The following is an 18,440-nucleotide window of genomic DNA, read 5'->3' on the forward strand; positions in this document are numbered from 1 at the left end:
TGGACAATGAAAGAAAAAACGTCAGGCGATAGATATTTAATTAGCTGACATATTTGAAGACATTTTAGTGTTTGCTCGGCGAAAAAAAAAGCAAAATAAAACGAAGCCAAAGTCGATACAAATTAAAATTTTTGAAATGCTTAATTAGCAACATTGTTTCCACTCGATTTAAAATTCGTAATACAGTCCTTTTCTTTTGCACGTGGCGCTAATATTTCAACCTCTCAAATTCAAACATTCGGTTCAGTTTTAGTTTTCGCTTCCGGCTAGAACACCGGAGTCGAGCCACTTAATTACCTCAAGAAAGTTTGAAAAAAAAAAAAAAAAAAAAAAAAATGAGCGACGGCATTCTTCACTGGTAAACTTGTAGGCTGCGCTGTTGACTATAACTGGCTTCAGATTATCAGGATCACAAAATTATCGCGACGAAACATGCTTTGGCAATTCTGTTTACAACTAGATTTTCTCAAATTTTGATGCCATGATCGCTTTCCGACCTGTTGCCTCGTAAACCAACTCAGTTGCAAAAGCCCTCATACAATACAGTACAAGTGTATGGTCTTGAACCCGTCAGTGGTACAGATTATGACCGACCTGGGGCCCGTTTCTCGAAAGCCCCGGAAACTTTTCGGGCCCGTAAAGTTCCCGGGGCTTTCGAGAAACGGGCCCCTGGTTGGAAAAAGGTTATCCATTTCGGAACAGTTTTGCTCTGAACAGGGATCGAGTGTTATCATGACTTTGCTGTCTGGTTTAAAATTAGCAATGGATAGTTATTGTTCATCTCTTGAGAAGTGTAAGGGTAGTCTCTTCTGAGAACATTAGGGTACCCAATATTCAAGCCAATAGTGGTATCAAGTTTTGGGTTACGTCTGAAATAGGGAAATAAGATATGTATACTTTTTGTGTGACGTATACAGCTACGGTGAGAGGGTTTTATGGAACACTGCCATCAAACACCAGGGAATTAGCCTCCGTTTTTGAAACCATCATGGTTTTCCGGCGAAAGCGCGCCGACAACGTGAGCAGTTGAACTTTAACTTTTTATCATTGTCGTCCACTTAACCTTCTCTGATCATGAACAAGGTTCTGGGAGTCAGATCTCCGAAAGTTAGTACCCAGTCCCACCTGAGTGTCGACAGACCGTACTTCGAGCACCCCGAATTACCTTTCTAAAACCAAGAGAGAGGGGTTGAAGTTACGTGTTAAGAGATCAGCTTTTGCTCAAAGAAAAATAAAGCCATCATGTCCGAATACTATGTAATATTCCAAAAGAAATTTCCTCCCTCCAAATTGAGGATATACATACAAATTCTCCTAACTCCTCTGTTGGCTAAGTACGTACACGTCAATTAATTAAATGTTATAAAAAAACATTGTCATGGATATTTTTTTCCAAAATATACTTGAATTTCCCAAAACAGGAATAAAGAGTACATTGCAATACATATACATTTATTAATTACTTACATAAGTTAATCATTTATTGTATAATTGTCATAAGAAAACCAAGCCATAACTTTCCTCTGACTTGTCACGCAATGCTCCCTACTGGACCACAGCAACCTCTACGTTCGAGACAGCCCTGATTCGGGCATTATTTATGAAATCTCCCATGCCAAAGAGTTGCTGATGATTCAACGAGAGGAAAAAATTTCACGACGACCTGTCAACGTGGCAATACGTTGCGTTGCTAAGCAACATCCCTACCTAAAAACGCGGGCTCATTCAACAATACTGCGCAGAAATCAACATGGTTGATACAAAATATAGGCACGTAATGGGTGCAAAATGTTAAAACTAGGAATTAAAAAATATATATATACAAATTATAGACGAGCGGGTGCTTTTTACTCCTTATTAAATTAATTTTGCGTCTACTCTAATAATGTATCTAACTGTTTTTAAAAATTTTCCATACGATGTTTCACGTCATTTGAGCTTGCTTAAAATTTGAGTAACTTAGAATTGAAACTTATAAGCAATTCTACAAACTTAGCAATTCTTTCCTTATGTTGCTATTTTTTCGCTTACCAAATTCACTTGCCATCTACTAGCGAGAATAACTATAGCCTAAATTATATCAGCTTGATCTAGTTGATAATTATTTGCGGTAAAAGTCAGGTTAGAATTGCATGTCACACGTTGTAATCTATAGACTTGCCACAAGTCGACCTTTTCTTAATCCTTGACTTATTTATCTCCCTCGAGAAGCGAGAGGGTAATCTTCGAGCGACGAAGTCGTGAGGGCGAGCGCGAGCGACGTAAGCCGTCTCACTAACATAATAACTTCGGGTTAGAGATTTAGGCCCCGTCCACACTTTCCCGAAGGAATTTGAAAACTGAGAGTTAAACTCTGAAAACGCAGCAGATTTTTTTCTATCCACACTACGCCGGAGGAATTCAAAAACGCAACAATCATCGGGCATTTGTGTTTGAAAAAAACGCGGGCAGGGAAATAATAATAGTAATAATAATAATAATAATAATAATAATAATAATAATCGCGTGATTATCCTGACGTCATCGATTAATTTTCAAAAAGCTCCGATTTCAATTTTTTTTTTTGTCCACACGAAAACGAAAAGCCGGCGTTTTCAAATAACTTTGGTTTGAAGAGCGTTTTCGAAAAGCTCAGTTCTCGTGACGGATTGAGTGTGGACGGTAGGCCTAACCTTAGAAATAAAGCTGCGTTTTTCAATTTCTCCGCCTGAGTACAACAAGGGCCTTAGAAGGCAGCTAGAAGAAGCAAACATTTGTACCTTGTCGATGCGTGTGATATTGCGAAGAAATTAGTACACCCGCATGTTTCACGCAACAGTTTTTGGAGGGGGGCACAGATAAGACACATTTTATGATTCTTATGTTGCTAAATTCAACTCGATCACAAATTGCCTAAATCACGACGTATCTTAAAACTCTTTGCAACCCTCAGTAGTCGGGTCTTTCTTGCAAGCGATGTAAGCTCGTATGTGTTCCTCTAGGTATGGCAAGGGAAACTCCCCTTGGCGTAGCACCTCGTAATGAAATTCCTTTAAATCGAAATCTGTTCCAAGCTCGGTCTCAGCTATGTCTCTGACGCGGGAAAATTCCATCTGGCCAATCATATAACTTGTTACAAATCCAGGGATACTTTGCGATCTCAGGATGTCGTTGTTGGCTATATCAGTCTTGTCTTCCCATAGATATTGCCTGAACATGTCCTCTGCTTGCGATTTTGACTTTTTGTCAAAATTGAGATCGATGTCCACAATAGCACGGACAGCGGCTAATAGCTGTTAGAAACAAGGAGACTAAAACTTTAGTGATCACCGGTAGTAATAAATCTATTACTAGCAAAGAAAATCATTATCTTTGCTTTTCGTACCCTAGGCTTGTTCCTAAGGAAGAATTTGCTTGAAACCAGCTTAGGCTGATGTGGCGCGGCTTGCTCTCTAAATATTGTAATTTAATCTTATCATCTTAGAACTTAAGGTGGCTTACTACAGTTTTGATGGATTATAATAGCCCAAATTCTAACTCTTTTGAAAAATGTTCCAAGATGTTTTTCCCTTCTCTATTTACTGTTTACTTAAGTCTTTTTACCATTCTATGTGAAATTTGAACAATTAAACGTCAACCTGAATAGCCAAAATGAACGACTGAGTACCTAAGGAGAGACTGGACACTAGTAGGTTAAATCGCGTTTTTTTAAACATTATTCTCCTTTGCCAATATCTGATCGTTAACTCGTAGATTGGCCCATTTACTCTTAATCTTATTTAGACCTCCTTTAATTGTAAAGTGTAGATGCTAGAAATTCCTCTTATCTGCCATTTGGCAATTATACAATGCACTTTCATCCATTACTAGACCCTTGACTCTTTAGCTCATTGAGCCGACCCACCATTAACGAATGACATAAGGAATTCTATCGACCCCAATGACTTATTACATTCCTCCTTTTGCAATTAACCTTATAAACGCTTCTCATTTGTTTACATATTTTGTTCTTTTCTCATTTGACTGTAAAATGTTTTAGACTCGAGCCAATCGACTTGCCGACCTCGTTCCCAGGGAAGAAACTAAGAAAGAGAGAGTCTGGGAACGAGGTTGTGCCCAGGCCTCCCACTGAGGCCATTTTCTTCTTGACGCTGGTCATGAAAAGGACATTATCGACAGTTTAACTGTCGTTTTTTTTACACGGCCTTGTAATTACCTGATAGTAAATCATGCCGTACTTTTGTAGCAGTACTTCTTTGTTCAAAGTGTTTGAGTAGAGGTTGGTGTCTTGAGGTAGCAGCTCGTATTCAATATAGGTGGCCCAGCCTTCGGTGAAGCCTACGAAAAAATTAGGGACGCTCATCCAGTGGATTGGATCCGTGCAGTCGCCTTCAAAATACTCGATAAAACTATGAACCTGCACAAGTGAAAACAACACAGTTTGGAAGACTGATTAACAGGGAAATTCTCCTTATCAGTCGCACTACATTTCTGTTCGGTAGTTCTGAGGACTTCGTAGTACATCAAGACAATATTCCTTTGAGGGTGAATTTCATTATTTCGTTATCTTTTTGTATAATAACTGACTTAATAGTGCCACAAGAATATATTAACTAAAATTCAAACCTAAATTTACCTACCAAACGGGGAGGGTGACCAACAATAAGAGCTGGTTGAGACGAGGTGGGGGGTGGGGGGTGAGGGGGAGAAATCAGGCTTTAATAAGGGAGGGGCATACTCAAGACCTGACTATGCTGGAAGTTACTAACCTCTAGATGGTGCCCAGGCAGTTGTTCATGGGCCGTGGTGGTAAATTCTGTCCATTTTGGACCAAATTTGTCCACGAAAAACGGCAGTTCTTGAGTAGCTTTAGGTTCACAGTCTTTATCGCCAGGATTGTAGCTATGGAAGCTTGCATAAGGTTGGAACCAAGCTACGCAGTCCACTGGACAAGCTGGGACGGTTTTCTTAGCACCAGTTTCGTAAAAGAGTGGCTTGATGACTGGCGCAATGTCATTTTTCATGGTCTGTGAAGAAATTAACGCAACTTGTCAAAATTAGAAGCACGTAGGCCTTTATTAGGCCTTTATATATTAGGATTACGCGCGCGAGCAGCGAACACGCACACACACGACTTCCACACTCGTGAGTGTGACCCAAACGTGAGCCTGCCTACACAAGACTGAGATGAGCTTTCCAAGAAGTTAGAAACCTCCTCTTCTTGAATTAAAATGAAGAGCAAGCGATCCATTCAAGGGGATTTATAATTTACTATCCTATAAGGAACTTATTCATAGTTACATCGGATCAATATCGGATGTATGCCAAACAAAGAAAGATCAACCAATTTAGATAATTTCGCGAAAAGGCGTCACTGCACCCAAGCAGTATCTGATTAAAAGAGGAGTTAACATTTCTGCAGACTTGGTAGAAAAGTAAATTTTTTGTTTCAAGTCAATACCTTAGCTTGGTATTGATAACTCATACTCACTTTGTCAGTGTTCTTAATCCACAGCTGCATGGCTTTCCATCGCTCAGGGCAGTATGCTTGCGCACTTTTAGAGTCGATACACTTTATAAAGGCATCGTTGCCACTCTCGTTGCTTGGAAACGGCTTACTGTTGAACGACATATTAGCATGTCGCAGAACTTGCTGGAAAGCAGGCACAGCGAGTACTTCAGTCTCCCCTCCAGTGTACGACTTAGCAACTTCGACAGCCTTATAAGAAAGAAAAAGGGCCAACGTTTGATTAACCAGAACATTTATTTATTTATTTATTTTATTCATTAATTTTCACGTAGCTTACATTTAACGATACAGTTATTTACGTTACTTACATTACTAATGACACAGATGTTTTCCATTACTTACAGTGCAGAAAGAAGCGAGGGACTGCGGCGACCTCCTTCCCAGGGTCTCTTAACTTCCCTCCCTGCCAGGATGATAAGCGAATCTGGGAACGAGGCTGGGTATATTGGCATCTTCTGCTTTTCCAACTTATTAGGTAAGCACTAATTGCAGTGCTTTCCGGCACCTGCTGCTGCTCACATGTTTTCGTACGCCTACCGTCAATTAAGATTTTTCCTGCGCGCTTAATCGCAACCTTTTTCATGTTTTCCGCAGCTGCCATCAGTGTCTGCGGGGGCGAGGTTACCCCAATATATGAGCTATATGGGTACGCACGGTTGGTACTCTGTTAATATTTGGTTAGTGGTGTGCCGTTGGGGACACTAAAACCCTTGCCCTATACTAGACCATGATCAACTCAGTGATTTTGCAACCCTATTCTAGACTAGGCGCCAAAACCTCCTACCCTATTCCAGACTAGCTATTTTCCATTCAGAAACTTTACCACTATAGTAGTCCAACATACGCTAACTAAACCAATATCTTACAAAGTCACTTCCAAGTTTCAATTTCTAGTATATAGGACCCCGGGCGAAGAAACTTGTTCTAGACTAAATTCATTTTATACGCGGGCCACTTTCCCAGTAAATTGTACGCTATTCTAGACCAAAACTGTCTGATTTCTTTACCCTATCCCAAAATAAATCGCCTGAGAACCGTACTCTTCACAGCGGCACAAACCCATATAAACACCGGTTTGTGTTGCTGATAAGTGTTCTAAATCATTTTCCCCCTGGTTGTAGCGGTCTTCATTCATTCAGGAGTTTAGTGACCTCTTTTAACCCGGTGATGGTGATATCAGTCAGATTATGTGATTTCGTTGTTCATCTGGACAGCGCGTAAAACAGAAAAAAAAAAAAATGATGAAAAGAAAAAATTATTTCGATAGCGTGGACCGCCACCTATAAGCCCCTTCGCTTATAAAGTCCCCTCGCCTATAAGCCCCTACGCCTGTAAGCCCCTTCGCTTAAAAGCCCCTTAGCCCCTTCGCCTATAAGCCCTTTCGCTTATATACCCCTCTACCAGTGAACCAAAAATACATCCCGTTATCACCCCCCTCTCCCACCCCGACATAAGCCTCCTCTAGCTTTCCCTGTTTTGAATTCGTTTTATTATGATGTTTTAAATCTTAATTACCTGTAGATTTATTGAATATTATTTCTTGTAAATCTAGCTCGTTAATTCTGTAAAGACTGTCAGTGAGTTTCCATAAACTACTCATTATTAAATGAAAAACCTATTTTGATCAACAAGTGCCGCTATATATAGCTCGTTTCGAAACGGTATATTTTATTCCAGTTATAAACGCCCCGGGGATTGAAGCCACTCCTATTATAAGCCCGTCTAAAATCCCTTAAGGAGCTGTATAACCCCAGTGGTTGTAGGCGGCAGTTAACGGTATTGTGCGCTTCGAAGTTACCTGTTGATAAAGCTCATCCCGTCTCTTAACAGCTTCCTGCCTTAATTCACTTGGCGTGATGTTAAGCGTTGTAAAAAACTTCATCAAGGACTGATATGTCTTGGCACCACTCAGAGGCTCCCCGGTTGGAAGCTCTTGAAATGCCGGTTGCGCAGGGTCTGCTATATCGTCATAGAATTTAAAATTAAGCGGAAGTTTTCCAAGGCCGCTTACAGTGTTCTCATCTTTAGGGCAGTTAAGAAGATATTCGTCTTCAAGATACCTAGAAATGAAAGCACAAGGTGAATAAGGCGCTAAGACCCAATGGCTACTACGCTGGTCTATGGATCGAGCAGTTCGAGTTTAGGACCTTACCAAGGTCAATAGGCTTAATACTCTACTCTCAAAGTGGCAAACCCTACCTGGGTGAAAATATGGTTATCGGTGAATTAAATCTCGCGGCTGGGAAACAACTCTGTGATGGACCAGCATACCATTCTGGAGGTATTACAAATATTCCTCGTCGCTTCCTGCTACGACAACGGAGAGCAGCGACGCTCAATTCCGGGCCATTATAGTCTCGAAAACAGAACTTGTCAACTTTCCTTTTCATTTCCTCACGTTCATATTTCAAGCCATCTAATATGAGTTGTCCTCGACTCATCGAATTTAACCCTCGCAAGTCCGGGGGAGGGGGTACGTCCTGTAATGACCTATACGGGGATGCTCCGCCTGAAATGGGCACCTTTTCCAGGCTTCGATCGAGGTATATAAAAGGGTAAAGATATCACAAGTTGAAGTATACGAGACTAGGGAAATCTGCCATTTAAGTTCAACGTGAACGTGATCAGAATAAATAACAATTTGTTATTATCATTATCATTATCATTATCATTATCATTATCATTATTATTATTATTATTATTATTATTAACATCTCTTCTGGAATGCTTGATTATCAGTTTGTTGACTTCATTTCAAAAGTTCAGAAAAGGGACGCAATAAAGAAGGTGTGTGAAAGCGGTACCTTTTTAATAAAAGATATACGAAAGGGTTACCCTTTCTGTCAAAATGGTATACAAAAGGGTAAAAGGTTGGACCTTGGGGCGGAGCCTGCCCATATAAAACTTTAAAGAGTAACTCCCTCCCTCCACACCAGGCTCCCACGTTAAAACAACGTCATACCCCACCGAGGTGCAGGGGGGAGCCAGTCAAATTATATGTGTTGGAGACTTACTTCAACATCCTGATAGCCGCCTTTGCGATATTGTCTATAAGAGACTGTTTGAAGTACATCGTCACGTTTTGTTGGAACCTTTCTTTCCAAGTATCGTTCACCGACTTCGAGAGATCTTCAAAGAAGCTTGAATCATTGAGCACCTTAGCAAACTTTTGATCATAAATACCTAAAAGACAAAGACAAAGTAAAAATATGTGGACTGCTGTAAATGGAGGTAGCGTAGTCGAGTGATTGACGGCGGTGGTGTTGTAACCTCGTGTTTAAACCCTCTATTCTTTTACCTTCCACGCAAAGCCATTATGAATGAATGAATGCATGAATGCATGAATGAAGGAAGGAAGGAAGGAAGGAAGGTAGGACGGAAGCCGAAGGAATGTATGAATGTATGAATGAATGAATGAATGAATGAATGAATGAATGAATGAATGAATGAATGAATGACACTTTATGTCAACAGGGTGCGTAATTACAGTCAAAGACTGTAGTCTCCCTTACAACCCCTATGGAAAACTAATTACCGTATAAGATGTAAAAAAAAACCCGGCAAAACAGAAACGCATATTGGAGGGGAATATGCAAACGTGAGCCTATTCAAATGTTACATACCACACTCCTCTCTAAACACTTAAGTATAAATTTCGTTACTACAACCGGCTATAAGTCCCCAGTTCTAAGACCATGACAAGCGCCGGAACAACAGTCTTTTTGTGAATACAAGACTTAGCATCACAGCTGCCTGTACGATAACAAAGAGCGGTTTTTAACTGAGTGTCGTAAAACCAAAACCAAACCAGTTACATACCAATTAGACTACTCAGTCAATTTCATACCGGTAGTAAAACCAAAACCAAACTTACCTTAAGCTATAACAAAGGCAGACAAACTCCCAGTTCCCATGTGAGAGGTCGGGGATGCTCATTGGAAAATTTGAATTTAACCCCAAAAGGAAACCAATCTGGGTGTGGGTCGAGCTTTACTTATCTCTAAAAGGTGCTTTGACGGCTAAAAGTAGTGGCTTTTGGTCTTCAACAGGCAACACCCCAAATGAGATCAACATCCTTGACTTACATCCTTAAACGACACGACGAGTATTTCAGACCTTTTCGCATAGGAGTCCCACGCCCCCTGAGACAAACTTAGTTATACCCCGCGACTCAAACCGTTAACTACTGTGAAGCTTGTATTTGAGTGACGCTAACCTGATTCGTTTTTCAGCGCCATGTTTCTGTACTTGTCGTACTTGATGGCATGCAGACCAGCTTGGCAAGCTTGGAAGGTTCTTACATATCCTGTGCGCGCTCCAAGTTTCCAATTCTCAATGTACCTATTAAACGTTCGATTGTACTGCTCAAAAAGGTCCTTCAGCTTCTCCAACTCAGTCATGTTACGTGGTTTGAAATACGATAAAGCTGCATCTAAATTTTGAAACACTTTGCAAACAGGTTGCCAACAGAAAAGATCAGGTCCGAGCAGCCAGTCACCACTGTAGTAGTCTTGTGCGTACGGCGCCCATCCAAAGTTATTCAGTAATATGGCCTTGGCAACATGCACTGCCTTGCGCTCTCTTAGCTTCAACAACTTGGTATCAAATTCCAATTCGTTTAATTCAAGGAGTAACTTCCTGGCGTCGTCGGTTCTGTTCTGGGTAGCATTCGGGGTGGGATCGTAAGGCTGAAAGTACCTTCGGATTTCTTCGGGCGTCACTCCTTGCATGCTGTGAATCAACTCCGGATGCAGTTTATAGAAGTATAATCGTTCGACCTTTCTCAGGACTTCTGCGAGGTCAGAGCTGTTGGCCTCAGCAGACGCGAGGCAAGGCGACGTGTAAGGTTTTTTAGGAGGCATGTCCACTGCGAACATAAAGATCAGGATCAAGATGGCGCACAAAATGATCGGAATTACTACGATCAGCAGGATTCTGAGCGATTCTCGAGGTTTCTTTGCCTCCCTCAGTACGTATCCGGGAGGCATCGCCACAGCAGAAGCATTCTTAGATTTAAAGCCGTTCTCCATGGTGAATTTTCTGTACAAAAAATAAGCACAGAAGACACTCATAATTTACAACACTAACATTACATACAATACCACCATAACTTACATCGCTAACATTACTTACCATACAAACAGTACTTACAATACTGACTCTACTTACAGTAGTATCATTACTAACATTGCATACAATATTGACATTACTGTAAGTAGAGTTAGTATTGGAAGTAGTGCCAATATTGTAAGTAATGTCAGTATTGTTAGCTTGAAAATATTGCAACTGCAATGTGATCGTCGTTAATTCGCTGGACTCCGGATTAAGGCCACCCGGAGGTGTATTAATGGTTTCCTGGGAATTAATTGCTGGGGTAACCCTATAATAAATAACTCCCACGATTGATCAGCATCCCATTCACGGGGAGCAGAATAACTGGGAAAAGAGCCGACCAGGTAGACCACTAGGAACGCAGGCTCACTTAACGTTGTCAGCACCATATGGCGAAACCAAACTTACTGCTGAAGGTTACTACTGTTAAAACTTCTCTTACTCAATAAAGGGAGGGGGTAGCTGGAGCCTTTTGATGAAAGGCAAACCTCCCAAATTTAGTCCTCGTAGTATTATTTTAAGCGGGGGTTATGAATATCACTAAAAACCTCACGTTCGTCTTATGCTTATGATTATGTCGCTGTTACATCCAGTATGCAGTGTTGGCATAAGCATAACCATAAGCGAAAGACTTTCAGCCAACTGAGCAAGCATTTTCTGCTTATATAGAAAATTTCCTCGCTACTAATCATAAGCATAAGAAGAATGCTTATGCTCATGTCGCGGGCGTCCCCACTAGCGCATGAGTATCTTATGCTTATGCAAGCTTATGCTTATGCTTGTGTTGCTAGTGAGGTTTCATCAGAAAACCATAAGACTTTTAATAATAAGTGGATGCTTCTAGTTTAATAATAGGTCTGCAAATGCCTTTATAGTCTGCATACGAGCCAAGTGGCCCATCAGGCCGGAGCTTATCCTGGTTTCTGGATGGGATGCCAGTCCATTAATAATAATTGACAGGGCTACCGCCATCAGGGTTACCCCCAGCATCAAGTTCCCCGATACCCATTTTATTTTATACACCTGGGTGGAGAGGGGCACTGTGAGAGTTAAGTGTCTTGCCCAAGAACACAACGCAATGTCCACGGGTAGGGCTCGAATCCGGATCCACTCGATCTGGAGACGAACGCACTAACCATGAGGCCACTGTGCCTCCCTCCCCTCTTTATTTATTGAGGGTTGCACACAACAGTAATAACTGAAAAACCAGTGGCCCTCACATAAATATTTACAGAATAAAAAAGATGACAAGTTAAAAATTAAAAATATAGAAACTGATTCTCAAATATGCAACGATTTGTGGTTGAGCCGAGGAAAACTCGATCAGGGAAATCACGTGATTATTGTGATGTCATCGTTTTCGAAAAGCTCTGTTTTCAAAATGTTTTCCGTCCACACGAAAACGAAAAGCCGGCGTTTTCAAATTCCACCGGTTTGAAGAGCGACAGACCTTACTCTTCTCGAAAAGCTCAGTTTTCATATTAGTGTGGACAGTAGGCCTAACCTTAGAAATAAAGGTACGTTTTCAAATTTCTCCGACGTAGTGTGGACGGCCGGGGCCTAAAATATTCTGCTGCACCAGTCAGCTCATGCATAAACTTTAATTTTTTGTCATCAAAGGCGCGAGATTTTACTATTCAAATAAAAAGTCAACTTGTTTACAAAGCAGCAGTAAACAAAAGTCTTAAAAGACGACAGGTAAAGATTAAAGCGAGACCCCATTCTTGAAGACACGTTTTACAGTAAGTAGAAAACAGCTTATAACTGATCAATGTATTTTGGCTGCACGCTGTAGCAACGGGCTACTGAAACACAGGCTTTTATAAAACACCTCACGATGTAAACGAACTGATTACAATAAAACTATGAAATAACCATTAACGATGAAACTCACGCATAACTAACAAACATGCGTCAGAACTATTTTTAACTGTCTTGATTAACTATTGACTTGATTTTAGAACAAATTACAACTTGACTGATTTTCTGTCGTTCTACTTAAAATTGCGTTTCACTGTGAACTAAGCCTTGCTACATCATTTGAAACCGAACAGTCATTAGGACTTTTTAGCAATAATTTGCATTGACGAAACTTTGACAACTAGCCGATTTCAATTTCATTTACTTAAAGATGCGCTTTCAATTGAGAGCGTTCTAAAGTTTTCCGTTTCGATGCAGTTCTCTGTTGCTTTCCATTAAAATTTCAGGTACAAGCTCATTACCAACAAACTTAATTCATAGTTTCAGTTGTACTTATATAGTTTATCAACAACAACTTATTAATATTCTCATAGGGCTTCGCGTCTGCTTTGATGACAAAGCAAAGACATACTTACTACGTAAATTAAGGTATCTAAATCAACCGCCCTTCGTAATTGACCAGTATCTTAAGCTTGTCCCTTCATTTTCTGGCTATCACGAGAAAGCCAACATAACAACAGGAAAATATAGTACATATAAACTTAATCAGTCGAAGAAACCCGCAAACATCTAAACAGGGCATACATCTGCACTCCAACCCTACTGCCGTGAACGGGTTTGAAACATGACGACTGATAGCAAACAATGGTTCTTTCGAAAACTAGAGAAAGTTAAGACAATCTCGAGTTACTTTATCCCACTACCATGATTACGTGTTACAACTTAAGTTTGGAGTTTGCATCTTGTAGAAGCGAGTTAAAAGAACGTAGCATGAATGTAACAATTAATATCCCGTGTTCAACCAAGCAAAAACAGCCAACAAACAATCCCCTACCTGTAAAGATGATCGTTCCTTTGATTAGCCTCGACAACCAGATGCAGATCTTATTTTGCTTATCAACAGGAACGAAAATGGCGTCCGAACATAACAGACACAATCTACAACAGTACGTATTGCATTCCAGGCGTAACTGATATTGTGTTTAAACCTACTCAGCTGGTCATGCTTCACAGTAATAGAAAAGACAATGCGCGCAGGATCACGCGAATTAAAATTCCGTTTTCAATGCCTTGGGGAGACAGCCAAGTCAAAATAACAAACTGAAGCCACTTTGATCTTCATGCTATAGCCTTAATAGTCTAAATATCATTTAACAGTGTCTCTGATAAGCACTTTGCATGCTCTAACAGCCTTTCTTTGTCATGGTGCAGACCTACATTTTCATCCCTTTCAGTACAGTAGGAAGCGGTGATCAAAAGCTAAGTTCTCCTCAGAACACTAATGCAAAGCGAACATATAGATCATGAAAATCAAGCAGCTGATTCGAAGCTTATCGTTTTATAATGAAACTGTTCTCAAAACTTATACCAGAAAACTTATTCTTGTCCGTGGGACGGCTTGTCCCTCTTAGCCAGCGGGACCTTTTTCATGAGAATAAAAAGGTTTTGGAGGAATGATTTGATAAACTGCAGCTCAAAATTTCACTAATTCAACACTGGTTTCCTCCCTGAAAATATCTGCTGGTCTGGTAGGTCTCTAACCGAAACTGTTCGATCACAGCTCCTCAGTACAGGCCCTTGGGAAGGGGTCCAACTGGGAGATTGTTCATTGAAGTCCTCCATATTAAAAAGAAAACTTATGAATGCCAACGTGTACGAGCAAATTTTAATTTTGTTTTAAATTCCCATTGTTTACAACTATTGTTAAAGGTCTGCGAGTAATGTAATCCCTCTTTCGTATGAACGCTACGACTTGTCTGGGACGTTTAAGTCACCTCTCAGTTCCATGTGTTTTGCAAAGTTTTAGTCGTGACAGGCACTGCCATATATGGGCTATGTAGGTATGTGCCGCTGTGAAGGGTATGGTTTTCAAGCAGTTTACTCTAGGATAGGGTATAGCAATCAGAGTGTTTGGCTCTACAATAGGGTATAATTTTTCACAAAACTGACTAGTTGGTTGAAGATTTTATCTAGACTAAGGAAACCAGGAATTGCCACTCAAAAATACAAAAAAAAAAAATCAAATCACCAAGTTTAAATTTACGCAAATCAGCCTCAACAGTGTCGATAGATGAAGGGGGGGGGGGGGGGGGGCGATTTGGGGAGTTTACCCTAGTATAGGGTAGCAAAATTCAGCTGAACTAGCTCTGGTATAGGCTAAGGGTTCCAGGGTCCCAGCGGCACATCCCCACCCAGAAATTCCCAAAGTACCTCTCCCGGGGTGACAAGTCCAAGTAAGGCCTAGAAATAAGGGTAAAGCAAGTAAGCTGCTAGCTGAAAACGAAAAGCAAAATTGACTATGAGATCACTTCAGATTAAAATTCAAAAGATAAACGTACCTAAAAGAGAAATGACCAATACCTTTTATGGAAACATTTCGCAATCTACTTTGTTGACAATTAAGTGGCCACTTGTGTCACGCATTATCACTCAGCTCTCCGAAGACAACCCAAGATGTCGGAGCCTCCGTACGCTTCGATTTCAGACAAGAAACAAGCTCCCAGTTCCCTTAGATTGTGGAAGATATTGACTGGGGTGTCAACTCTAGTAGCCGTCGCTGTCACCGCCGTTTTTATCTGGTACGTTCTCACACATAAATCAGATTCAAGAAACACCGAATATCAAGTGGACAAAAATATGCAGAATGCCTTGGCATGCCCCCAGCTACCTATACTACTTCCCTTGCCCAAACCGACGCCTGAAAGAATCACCGAGGTCTTCCAGAAATTAGAATCAGCCCTGAGTGCTTTAATAGACAAGGAATCGTCGCTGCCTGCCATTTCTATGAATGTCTTTTACCAAGATGAAATTCTGTGGAGCGGCCATTTTGGAAGCAAGGTGTATAAACAACCTGAGAGGAAACCCGACAACAGCACCGTGTACCGAATTGGAAGCATCACAAAGATCTTTGCCGTCCTAATGATGTTCAAATTTTACGAAGAAGGCAAAATCTCCTCGATTGATGATCCTCTAAGCAAGTATGCTCCTAATTTTGCTATTAAAAACCCTTATACTAACGACAACATCACACTGCGAGAGATCGCGAGTCAAATGTCAGGGCTACCTCGCGAGGCGCCATGTTTATACAGCTGCCGTAACACAACCTCCGCCGAGCAACTCGCATTGTTGAAGGACCGCACGCTTATACTCCCGCCATGGGTCCAGCCATCTTACAGTAACCTTGGTTATGGATTATTGGGCCGACTCCTGACCGAGAACTTACTCCAGAACGAAACTTTCGAGAGCTGGACACAGGAGAACATTCTTAAACCCCTCAGGATGGTAAACACGGGTTTTAAAATCACAGACGAGGTCAAGAAGAACATAGCCTATCCGTATCTACCCAAAGGAAAGAAAATGGCGTTTTTAGATATTGGATGGATGGCGCCCGCTGGTCAGATGTACTCAACCATTGAGGATCTAGCTAAGCTTGGAATGATGTTTGCCCAACCCGAGAAACAAAAACTCTTCAAGCCCGCAACTCTTCGTGAAATGATGACGCCAAAAAACATAGCCCCAGATGGTGTTACTGTTTGGGGCTCACCGTTTGAAATGACCTTCAAAGAACACGTTGTTGTCCGCGCCAAAGGTGGAAACATAGACACATACGACGCCAAGTTTTCAGTGATCCCCGAGCTTGCTCTTGGAGCAAATATTCTCACGAGTACAGTTTTCTACCCACATCCAGATGCGTCTAAAGGCTTGGCATTGCTGAACGATCTGCTGATTCCGACATTGAACGAAACGCTGTTTGAACTTCAGCGTGAAGCCCACTTCCCGATCGATCCAGCGCCTTTTACTGGTAAATTTCAGGTCACGCAAACTAATCCCATATTCGGAACTATAAGCATTTACAATGTTACTATCAGCGAGTATCAAAATATTCTGCGATTTGTGTATGCGTCAACAACGATTGAGATCCGGTATATCGAAGAGAAATTGGTTTTCCAGGCAAGAAGCCATACCGCTGGGATGACATGCTTCATGGAACGTGTAGGGACATTAGCAGATATGTATTATGACCCCCCTGGGAAGGATAAATTGTCCCACGGTTTTCATGTTCCACAGTGGGCGATAGTTGCGAAACGGGTGAAAGCTTCGAACGACAGTTTCGCCGGTGAGAGCGAAGGTAACGAACCGGAATTTCTGTTTAATCCGTTTAAAAGTGCTGTGTAGTGAGAAACCTTAGACGTAAACTTTAAATCAATTAATTTGGTGGTAACTTTACAACGTTAGTGGCTGGAATCATACAATATTGACGAATATTTAGAAATACCCAGCTCAGTTTAGTTGTACGATGTGGTCTTAGCTGTTTGTGAATGAAACGCTAGGGTGTAAAATTCAGCAGTACTTTCATATTATGGTACTTAATAGGCAGTTGTAACAGGTTTCGAAATATTCCTGGAAAACATATGGAAATTGCAATTTTCTTTCAGGAGCCTGGAAAACTCGTTGAAAATTTTCATCTCTCTACCTACACCTGGGAAACGCCTAAAAATTTATAGTGTTATAAAAAAAAGCAAATAAATTCTTACACTATTTTTTTCCCACAACCACTTAATAACAAGCTAGTTGCCTTTGGAAGCATTATTTAAAAAAAAATCACACCGTGGTTTAGGATTTCAGTGTGCGAGAAATTTTATCTTTCTACCCCGAAAAATTCCTAAATTTGCAAATTTCCATCTTCCCTGGCAAGAACGGTCTGTAGACAATCCCTAAAGTGAGATCAGTTAAACGAAAGATATTTCGTGTACTGCATTAGGTGGTTGTAACGTTTTAGTCTGTGGAGGAAGTCCTAATGCGTGACCATTCAAATGAAAGTTATTGAGCAGTACTTTCATGAGAGACCCTCTATTATACCGCACAAGGTGCGAGTTCTAATTTTAACTTATATAAGTCTGTTGATGAAACCCTATTGTGTGACTATTTAAACGAAAGCTAATAAGCATTCCTTTCATGTAGTGCAGTTTATTATGCTGCACAGTGAATTTCTAACTTTAAAAATAGAGGAACAAACCCTGGTGTATGTCCAGTCAAATGAAATCATTACTGGGAAGGAAGTTAAAGTAGCACTGTTTCAATACACTGTATAAGGTCGCGTGTTTGGATGATGCTCAATGATACCCTATAGTTCGTAACTCTACCTCATTAGACTACAGCTTGAGTATTTCTTGGGATAATCATTGCTTCAGACTCTTAGTCAATAATCATAAGGTAAATTTGCGAACATTGTGTCTTACCAGGAGCAGATATAAAATTGATGCTCTTGGAAAACTATGTCAGTCGAGAGGTTTCTAGTATTAAACGACAAATTAGTCAAGCTAGCATAATACTGTACAAAGATTCTTATGAATGATTTTAAATAAATGTAATGAGTGCGAGTAAAATAATCTTCTCAGCAATATCTACGTTATTGACGTTACTTGATGTCCTTATATTCCTACACTTACGGGACACATGAACTGATAAATTAGGTCGACATTACATGAAGACCAAGTGATTTACATCGAGCGATTGTTGTTGATTCTTGTCATGATGATTAGGAGGTCGTGAAGATACATGATTGTCATGATTTGATAATCTGCTTTCTTGGAATTGGAAGATTTTCACCAAAAAATGTTGTTTTCCTTCCCGAGAATATGCTGGTCGGTCTCTAACCGCGAAAGTGTTCGATCATAGCGCCTACAGACCTTTGAAAAGGGTTCAGCCGCTAAAGCCCTCTACAACGAAATACCTATCAAAGCCTGACTTCTGGCCTTGAACTTGAGACAGCGTCATGTAAACCAAATAAACTCTTACAAAATTTTATTAGTTTTGTGAAAACAGTAAAATCCTGTCGTGCACCTCTCATTTGGCAGAAACTGAGATGAAAATCACTATATATGCCCTTTTTTTAAAT

At 40.6% G+C, this 18,440-nt stretch overlaps 2 protein-coding genes across 3 annotated transcripts; one reads left to right on the forward strand and one right to left on the reverse strand.

The window, feature by feature from the left end:
• Positions 1–613: 613 nt before the first annotated feature.
• LOC145502599 (uncharacterized) lies at positions 614–13,666 on the reverse strand. 2 transcript variants are annotated; one of them, XM_081481927.1, is made up of 8 exons: positions 13,377–13,666; positions 9,726–10,549; positions 8,524–8,692; positions 7,308–7,569; positions 5,471–5,698; positions 4,749–5,006; positions 4,196–4,396; positions 614–3,272 (listed from the first exon to the last, which is right to left on the reverse strand). In XM_081481927.1, the coding sequence occupies exons 2-8, from the start codon at positions 10,537–10,539 to the stop codon at positions 2,910–2,912; spliced, it is 2,295 nt and encodes a 764-aa protein (XP_081338053.1). In that variant the 5' UTR covers positions 10,540–10,549; positions 13,377–13,666; the 3' UTR covers positions 614–2,909. The 2 variants fall into 2 exon arrangements, with proteins under 2 accessions (XP_081338053.1, XP_081338052.1); XM_081481926.1 differs by lacking the exon at positions 13,377–13,666 and having other exon boundaries at positions 9,726–12,373.
• Positions 13,667–14,629: 963 nt separating this feature from the next.
• Positions 14,630–18,377, forward strand: LOC145502600 (beta-lactamase-like protein 1). Its single transcript, XM_081481928.1, has one exon. The coding sequence runs from the start codon at positions 14,996–14,998 to the stop codon at positions 16,715–16,717; it is 1,722 nt and encodes a 573-aa protein (XP_081338054.1). The 5' UTR covers positions 14,630–14,995; the 3' UTR covers positions 16,718–18,377.
• The last annotated feature ends 63 nt before the right edge of the window (positions 18,378–18,440 follow it).

The sequence above is a fragment of the Orbicella franksi genome, chromosome 11 (assembly GCF_964199315.1).
Source record: "Orbicella franksi chromosome 11, jaOrbFran1.1, whole genome shotgun sequence".
NCBI classification, from domain to species: domain Eukaryota; kingdom Metazoa; phylum Cnidaria; class Anthozoa; order Scleractinia; family Merulinidae; genus Orbicella; species Orbicella franksi.

What these genes read in the sequence shown, in the direction of transcription:
- LOC145502599 (XM_081481926.1), bottom strand. Translation starts at nt 10,581, where the DNA reads ATGAGTGTCTTCTGTGCTTATTTTTTGTACAGAAAATTCACCATGGAG. An exon ending in GGCGCTGAAAAACGAATCAG is followed by an intron (nt 8,693 to 9,725) that starts GTTAGCGTCACT and finishes TTTGTCTTTTAG; the next exon opens with GTATTTATGATCAAAAGTTT. An exon ending in GGGATGAGCTTTATCAACAG is followed by an intron (nt 5,699 to 7,307) that starts GTAACTTCGAAG and finishes CTTTCTTATAAG; the next exon opens with GCTGTCGAAGTTGCTAAGTC.
- LOC145502600 (XM_081481928.1), top strand. Translation starts at nt 14,996, where the DNA reads ATGTCGGAGCCTCCGTACGCTTCGATTTCAGACAAGAAACAAGCTCCC.